Raw genomic sequence first — 9,423 nt, forward strand, 5'->3', positions numbered from 1 at the left:
ACACACACACACACACACACACACACACACACACACACACACACACACACACTAAATCCAGTTCTGGATTCTTCTGCTTTTGGAGTTCACATTGTAACTCATCACTATCATGGGAATTTTCTACTGACGATTTCTCAAATACTGTAATTCACTGTTTGCACATCTGTCTTAAAGCAATCTTACAATCTTTTGTGTTGATATTCCTCCGCTGCAGCTCGGCGAGCAAACACTGTGCAGGGAAACAGAATAAAGGATGTTTGTACTAAAAAGATAGGAGCTTTGGAAATGTACACATGATTCGTCTTACTCGGACAGCTGAGGTCTAATATTAGATAAACTTTGAATATGTTTTCGCTCAGAACATGGGCTCTGTAACTTTAGAAAAGGATCTCTTATGGGCAAGTACAGACAGGACACAACACCTCTCACTGCTCATATGGACACCAGACTGTTGTTTTAAGACAGACTTGATAAAGAGTGAACTCATCCTTTGAACAGCATAGACAAATTGTTAAGTAAAATTAACTGTGTACAATGACAGGCAGGATGTAGGAAAACATAAACTAAAAATATTCAAAATTAAAGGTAGATTATAAAAATCCCAGCTGCTATAATCTTAACATACTTTGTTCTTCTTTCAGCTTCACACATTATAAAATAAACAGTTTTTTTCTGAACAATAATCAACATATACATATTTCCACAATGATTGATATTCTCACACAAATGTATGACGGGTTTTCTAGAGCTATAACCGTCTCTATTCCTCTCCTGTCGTACAGGCCTCACAGCAGCCCCTGCTGGCTGAACTCAGTCATGAGTTTCAGACAAAGACACCTGCAGTGCATCACAGCCAGGTCTGAAAGAATTACAACAGCGTCTGTTGTCTATCCTCAGTCTAACAATAATATTGTTTAAATGGAACTACAAAGCTTACAGTTTACAATCCCCTTACCTTTTGTACAATGTTTGCATGTATCTTAAATATTCACTTCTTGTTGTTTTTCCATCATATTTAAATTCAAACCTCAATGTCTCATCTAATTTATATTCAAGTGCTGTGTCATTTACAAAGGCACTGTGGATACAAGACGGACGGATGGATGTCATGCCACAGTTTGTAAGGTGAACAGGAGTTTAACAGATTATTGATGACTGACAGGTAGAGAAGAACATCATTACTGCAGATAGATGGTGATTATTTAAACTGTTCTCTTCCTGTGTTTACATATCCTGCAAACTCAGCCTCCAGGATTGTTTCCTGGTCTGATGAGAGGAAGCTGAATGCACATTTCAATTAGGCACAACAAAGTATCATTAAACAGAGAGTCTGAGGAGGATGTCACACTGTAAATATATAAATCCCACTGAGCCCACACACACACACACACACACACACACACACTGACACTGCTTTTATCACACAAACAGGGACAGTTTAGAGCAGCAGGATTAGCAGCTCTGTTACAATAAATGACGGCAGATTTTCTCCAACCTGTTGAGGATGAAATATGAGGAGCAGACTGATGAAGAGACGGAGATGAGGCGGAACTGGTGGGTGGACAGTCAGACAGGTAGACACAGTGATGCCTTGACTGACTTATTGTTCGTTAAACTGGCGGGCGGATGTGACAAGCTCAGGCCGTGACGAACTCTATGACTGTTATCTGAGTCACCAAACAACAAACTCCTCCACATGCATTTGCAACTTCTCTCTCCCACTCAGGGCTTTTCTTCCACACACATATACTTTTATATATACACACACACACACACACACACACACACACACACACACACACACACTGTCATTACCATTGCAGTACAGTCCTCCGAGCAGCTGGCCAGGATGTTGTCATCATGAGGGCACCAGTCAATGTCGAGGACCGGTCCAGCGTGGCCGATCACCAGCGGGTAGCTCTTATCCACACGACCTGTCTGCAGCACACAGCAGCAGTGACACACAGCAGCAAGTTAGGGCCGTGTTTGTACATACAATTACTTAACATTAATATCCATCTATTCCTCATAACTAAGTGAAAAACAGAAAGTGAGTTTTTAGACATGCAAAGTTACATGTAACTGTTGTTTCAACAGCATCTCGTGGCTTTATTTCAATGTGAAATGTGATGCAAACAGATGAAGACTGAAAGTTTAGTGTTGAGTCTAAAATCCATTTAGCAGCTTCTCCCAGCTTTTGAGCAGATCACAAATCTTCTGCAACACATACAGATTGTTTGGTTGTCATGTAATCCTGCATCTTCTAATAGTTTTTCTTTTTCTTTTTGAGTATTTTAAGGACTTTATCCAAATGGACCTTGTGGAGAAATTATTTTGTTTACTATTTGAAATTCTCACCTTGTGGTGAGACAACAGGTCGGGAAACTACATGTTTAAATAGAATCATTGAAATGCTGTTGAAATAACCGTGGATTTGTCCTGTTAGCGGGTCACAGTCGGGGCCCTCATTGACAGGCCACCTCTTGCCCTCTGTGCATTGAGTTTGTGCCCTATCTGCATTGCAGTGCACACAGCATAATATGCATGTCAGGTATTGTAAAAGAGACACGAATGTGAATGTTCAGGCAGGATTGAATCTATAAGAGTCTGCTCACATCACAGCAAAGTAATTTCCTCATAATTTAGGGCAGTTTAATAAGACGGTTCGGCCAGTGTTATTAGACTGACTCTGTGAAAACTGACGACCAATGTCCAGTGTTCTGTCTGAATGGATCTCTCGTGTAAACAAGACCAAATGTGGCCGTCAAAACCTTCAACAACCCAAACCCCCAGTATCATGGTGGACTTCCAGGACACAGATAAAACCTGACATTTTTTAATATGCAAACTAAAATCATGATGCCACTTCCACTTTATTTCACTTCTGAGCTATCTCTCCCTCCACGCACACACACACGAACACACACCAAAAACACACCCCAAGAGAGGTGTATTTATAGCTGAGCGACGAGGCGTTGAAAGGGGAGTTTTTCTTGTGGCCTGTTGGGGACCCGGAGGGGGGAGATGGAGGATGGAGAGTGTATTAATAGCATGTCTGTTCACCATGACTCCAATATATAATCACGTCCACTTCCCAGTGTCTCCAAAAAACTCTGTGCATTACTCTGTGTCACTAATTACCACCACTGATATGCGAGTTTATCACCTTGTTACACTTATGACATTTCTAAACTGTTGTTCATTCCCCTCTTTGTAGTCCAATTATAACACTTTCACAATTTTCATGTGGCCTAAAGTTATTTAAAACAGGAAGTACACACATGATTTACAGTCTCCAGATACAACTATTATATATTATATTATTATTATATAATTTTTCAAAAACTACTGTATTTCTTTCTGACTGAAGACAATTAACTTCTGCTGGACTGTGATTGGCAGCTGGTGTTAGCATCCTGGCTCAAAATGAAACCTGCTGAGTGGAGGTATCTCATTGGGCAGGTCAACTCAATTGCTGCAGCACTGAGTGATTACAGCGGCGTCAGCAGTTATTTGGAGAGCTCCACCTTGAGCTGTGATCTGCAGCTAACTTGCCACATTGTGAAACTGTCCGTGAAAATAGTTTTTTGAATATGTAATACCTGAGAATTTTACCACAGTATTATTGAAGCAACTTCAGCAGTTAAATAGAGATTTCAGATATGTCATATCAAACCCAAACTTACAGCTACTTTGCTATTTTAGCCTCTAAAATGCATAAAATGTGATATGTAGTAGTGTTAATCTATTTTACTTTGATAGGATGACTGGAGTTGCATATTTCATAACATGATAATGGGTATGTTTAGTTTTGTCTTTGTGGTGTTCATCGTTTATTTTAAGGCGATGTTGTTATCATCATGTGGCGCGATGAACTTTAACACCACACTGAAGCATCGCAGCTTTAAGCGCCTGATCTGTCTCGACCTGTTGCTTTTCCTGTCGCTGTATTTCTGTTTCAGCAATTATGGTGTCCTTCCCAAGGCCAAGAGCAAATATTATGTGCTCTGCTGTTAGACTGAAAACAGACTGAAAACATACTAGTCAAGTCAATCTCAAAGGATGAGACATAAGATTTATTTTGAGTGTTTTTCAAATATCTGATGTAACAGAAAATACTTAATCTCAGTAAAGAGCTGCCAGTCCTCTTCACTCTCCCTTTTACAGCCTGCTGATTATGTCACACATCGACCCTGTTATAGCTACTTATAGCTAAACATTATAGAGCGTTCAGTTACTGAGACAAGCCTCCTTACAAGATTAATGCTTAGTCATGAAATCTGAACCGATCAATACAAACAGATACAATGATCTGAAACCGAAGTGGCCCCGCAGATTTTTAGATGATGGCATTGCCTCGTGTGTCCTTGATGAGCTGAACAATAATGTCAGCTCATGAATGCTGAGAAGCAAGGAAGCCATCTTTGCTTCCCTTTTTTCCCCTTTTTTCTCTTTCCCCTTACTCTTTTATGGCAAAAACAGCCTGCTGCAAACCCATGCTGACAGCATGGGTTGACTGACATGTCAAACTTCTTTCAGCATACCAACTGACACGTAATAAAAACACATTTTGAAAATTACTATCATCCTCAATCAATATTTTAAACACACACAAATACTTTCCAAACAGGAAGGCATGTTATGTTATCAGCATGCTAATAGTTGCTAATCAGCAGGCAACACAAAGTTAAGTTGATGTTGATGGAAATGTCATTAGCTTTGCTTTGACCTTACTGACCTTAGAGAGGGGCAGGACCAGGAACGCTCCTCCGCCGCTGGACTCAACAATGACTGCCAGGAACTTTGGGTTGACGGCACAGAAGGAGCTGTCCCACGTCACCTTGGAAACGCGAATGTCATCGTAACCCTGCTCAGCTTTGACCGTCTGGCCAAAGACATGGCGAAACTTACTCTGCCGCACAATGCTGCGACTCATGGCTGGGGCGAGTAGAGGAAGGTAGGAGGATGCAAAGGTGAAGAAGGGATGAGAGGTGGTAAAATTTTAGGGGGAAAGTGTGAAAGGGAAAAGAAAAAAACAGAGAAGAAGACACAACTTTCATCATTAACATTCAATACAAACTTCAGCATCATCACTCATCAAATTCAACTAAAACTAAAATGACCAGCAGAGAGTTATGTGGACAGTTACGTACATTTATGTTTGGCCAAAAGTGTCGCGTTTACTTGACTTCACGTGAATCATTTTGTGACAGAGTTCCAGGTGATTTCTTTTGAAAATACTGGAGAAAACTTGAAGCAAACACAATTCAATCAGATCTCATCTCTTCGAGGAAGGAGACATTTCACAGAAAGAGCAAACAAACAATGCTGTCCAGGAAGCTCTTCTCAACCTGTACCTTTTATGCTTTATATCTTCTTCTACAGCATGTAGTCTGTAATTGTCATTAGTATCAAGTAATTGTGGAGGCAGGTTGTTAAATAATCTTTGTATCAATTAATGTGCTGTTTTTGCTGTTATTGTTTTCAAGGTTGAAGATGATTCAGTAACTCAATGACACTTTGAAGCTCTTTATTTTGAAAGTTCACAAGGCAGTTCACTCACCTTTGGTATTTATTTTATTCAGATTGAAAGACACATAAAGTAGATAAGATATTTTCTCTGTGTCGTGATAGCAAGGACTGAAGTTCTTCTTTTGTTTTCTATTTCACTTATATTTATATTCATTGCACTGGCACAGGCATATAATAATATAGTGTATACTTGTATATCACTTATATGGGTCGTTTTTCTGCAGAACAAATACTTTTACTGTGATACCTTTGTACTTTTACTTGAGTAAGCTTTTGAATGCAGGACTTTTACTTGTAATGGAGCATTTTTACACAATATCCATTGTTATATTTAGTAGGCCTTGAAAACTTTCTTCTCAGTCTACTTACAATGAGTGATGGGATCCATATGAACACGTTATTTCCAGTGGTTTGGTCACAGTTTTTAGTTATTTTACAGGAGAGATAACTGTGGGTGGGAAAAGGTGATGTAACTTCTGTGGACCAATCAGGATCCAGCAGTTAACTGGTTGTTTATTCACTGTCAATCAAATCTGATCAGACCACACCACAGTTCTGATAAAGCAGATTAGCTATATATTTAAAAAAATAAAAAAATAAATACTTTGAGATCTTTCTTCTTTTCAACTTGTTGCTTATTGAGTCATGAATATTTGATGTTGTTAAAAATTGAACATTTGAACAGCAAACCAAGGCTGTAAATAAGTTATCTGTAAATAACCTTCTGCTTTTCTCTGAATAATGAATGAACTCAGTATTGTGTTTTTAGGCTGGTTGTTGACTGACAGCTTTCTGTCCTGCAGCTCTCCCAGGCACCAGGCCAGAGGGACTATAATCCTCCAAATCACAGGAGATATTCTATAACAGTGCCCACCATCAGTGGAGTTATTAATAGTTGATTGTCCCACCAAACACTATGTGATAGTCGAACTTCAAAGACAAACGCTAAGACTCAGAGAGCACATAAACACAGGGAGAGCACTTAATATATGACAGATACAATACCAGGGTGAAGTCAGCAATACACTGCACAGCAGTTACATCCATTCACACTCATGTGATACAATCCCTATGAGAATGTATTTTAAAAACGTACAGTATCTAACATACATTCCCAGAATGCACTGGCTTACATAAGGCCAAAACTAAAAGTAGGCCTGTATCCGTCCCTGAAGACGTCTGATAAATGCAGCAGAGTTCTTCTTCTTGTTTAGTGGATGATCAGGAACTTAAACTGTCTGGCTCTTTAAAATAAAAGCACAAAGAGCAGCAGCTGAGTCCAGGGCTCAGTGGAACTTTGTTAATTCATCAGGCCTGTGATCAAGTGAACACGAGTCCAGACCCCAATCCTGCCACAGCTTTAAATGACGATGTCTGACCTTCACACTAGAATATATATTACAACTCAGACCTAAAGACTGTGGCAACCATGACTCAACCAAACTGATTAGAGGACAGAGGCTCTCGCTGCTTTCCTGGAAGCTCTCCGTTATCAAGAGATTTACATTCCAGCGACCACTTCAGGCGGGCCAGCTGAGGGGCATTTCAGGGCGAAGACTATATCATATATACGTGTATATATACATTCAAGAAAGTAGTCTCAGACTTTTAGACTACACTATTTTATTTACTATATCAGAGAGTTGTTTATAGTAACAGTAGTTCAATTTTGTGTTTTTTTCCACTTATATGTCCAGATAAAGTCCTAATACACAAAAGAAGAAGAAGAAGAAGAAGAAGAAGCTCTCCTGTTGTTATGATGATCTCAAAGGCCAGTATCAAAACTAACTTGATCTTAAAATTACAAAATGGAAAATAAAATATCTATTTAGTTATTGTGCATGCTTATAATCTGATTTGAGCATGAACACATATTGATCATGGTCAAGTTTAAAGAAAGGGCTTTAAAAAAACTCAAAAATCTAACATAAAAAAACTAAATCAAGTAAAGAAAAGAAAAGTAAAAAGAAAGAAAAGAAACGCTTTCTCTCTCTAAGTTGATTTTCAAACCACTGTTGAAACCAGCAGGCTCTCTGACTGGAATAATGTCAGAGAGACTTGTGTCTTTCAGGAAAGTGGTGGCAGATATATGTGATTTATAAATTATGAAATTAAACGCGGAAAACCTCTGACATGCTCTTTTAATTCTCCTCAGGTTAATGAAATTATACCCTCCGCTGTCGCACACGGCACGGCTCTGGGGAGTCGAGACAGAGCGAAAGAATGACACTGCCACTTTCCTAATATAGACATGACAAACTGCACTGTCCCACCCGGGCCGGCCGCTCCTCCCACCCGCCTGCCGGATCCTAAATAGTCCCACAATGAAGCCAACGCTCTCTTTGGTGCTTTATCGTTAATGAACTGACCGTAAATTTAAACAGCCGATGCGCACAAACACACATAAACACGGGGAACATACAGGCTGACAGCGGCGCAGGGGGGTGGGGTGGGGGGTTAGAGGCCTAATGTCCAACTGATCCTTGAAGTAGCCTACAGCTGCCATGTAAGACTCAAGACCTGCTCTGGGACGTGAGTAATCACAATGTACCGACTTTTTCTATCAGGATTTCCAAAGGTGGGGACGCGCTCACTCCTCTCCGGCAGTGCAGTACAGAAGCTGACGCACCTCTCACCCCACTGCAGCACCGACACTGACACACGCATTAGGAAAGATAGTCCACAAGACAACTCACCTCAGGTTTTGGGGGAGACCCCTCTTCCCTGGACAGCTCTAACGGTTTGTGTTGAATAGCGCACTCCTCCTCCTCCTCCTGCTGATCTTTATTCCTGTGAATGGTATTCCTCGATGATCCGGCTTCCTGGAGTTGGTGCGGACTTGCTGAGGGGACGCACTGGACAACTGCGTTACGCTCCTCGGCAGGGAAAGAGAGAGGGGAGAGGACCGGGGCAGAGCAGGGAGAGAGGAGGGTGGGTGCAGGGTGGGTGCCGTCTATTTTGGAACAGGCTCTGTCAGTACAGGGAAACGTGACGCGCGCTGGTTACAGGGGGCCAGCGCGTCCCCGGGGGTCAGTGTCACAGCTGGTGGGCTCTGATAGAAGAACTGTGACTTTAACAGGTAAATAAACGCACACAGGTGACCCCTGATCTCCGATGCTGCCTTCAAGTGCCCACCCGTTGACTCCTGAAACTAGCTTCTTTCTGTTTTTGTATTGGCACAAGGTGATGATCAGAGCTTTAACAAAACTAAACAAAACAGCACTTACAAGTTGACCAAAGATCACCTGTAGATTGAGTAAAGCTGAGTTTGTGGCATCTAGGTTTATAAAAGGTTATTCTTATTTCTCTTTACCAACATGCAGCTCAGCACAATAGTTACTGTCATAGCCAATGCAACCAAAACACTCATAACAAAATGGCCGTAGCATTACATCACTATTGTCTTGGAGAGAGATTTTATTTATTACCTTTTCATTTATTTTTTATTTATTGCATAAACCAAGATTCCAGTAAAATATAATTTCCCCTCCACTGGTTCTCAGCATCAATTCCAGCCCAGAGTCAGTGTTCTCTGTTAATTATGTTTGTCAGTGGTTAATAAAGATAATGCACCTTACACCTTAGTGTCACATTCACAGCAAGAAAAAGAAGAGAAAACATTTTTATAAAAGTTGAGCTGTACAGATACAGTTTGTACATCTCTGGAGAGAAATATAACATTTCTCTTTATTTAGATGTTTCACAGGTGTGTTATGCAAATTTTAGGTTAAAGGAAAATAAGTTCACTCAGTTAGTCTGATGCCATTTTATATATGTTGCTGTGTTTTTTGGAGGTTTATATTTATATTTAAGATGTATTAACTCACATAACAAACTGACAGTTTTACAGTCTAACTGAAGCTCACATTGTTGCAGCAATTTTTTTTTTGC

General features: G+C 40.3%; 1 protein-coding gene across 1 annotated transcript; it reads right to left on the bottom strand.

The window, feature by feature from the left end:
- Window positions 1-1,815: 1,815 nt before the first annotated feature.
- Window positions 1,816-8,468, bottom strand: LOC111647448 (coronin-6-like; the record flags this gene model as incomplete). Its single annotated transcript, XM_023397050.2, has 3 exons — window positions 8,229-8,468; window positions 4,739-4,938; window positions 1,816-1,938 (listed from the first exon to the last, which is right to left on the bottom strand). Coding segments are annotated over exons 2-3 (321 nt in total), but the record flags the coding sequence as incomplete, so codon positions are not given.
- Window positions 8,469-9,423: the final 955 nt, after the last annotated feature.

This window comes from Seriola lalandi, unplaced genomic scaffold (assembly GCF_002814215.2).
Source record: "Seriola lalandi dorsalis isolate HSWRI2012SDOR001 ecotype SW California unplaced genomic scaffold, Sedor1 jcf7180002054995, whole genome shotgun sequence".
Taxonomy (NCBI): domain Eukaryota; kingdom Metazoa; phylum Chordata; class Actinopteri; order Carangiformes; family Carangidae; genus Seriola; species Seriola lalandi.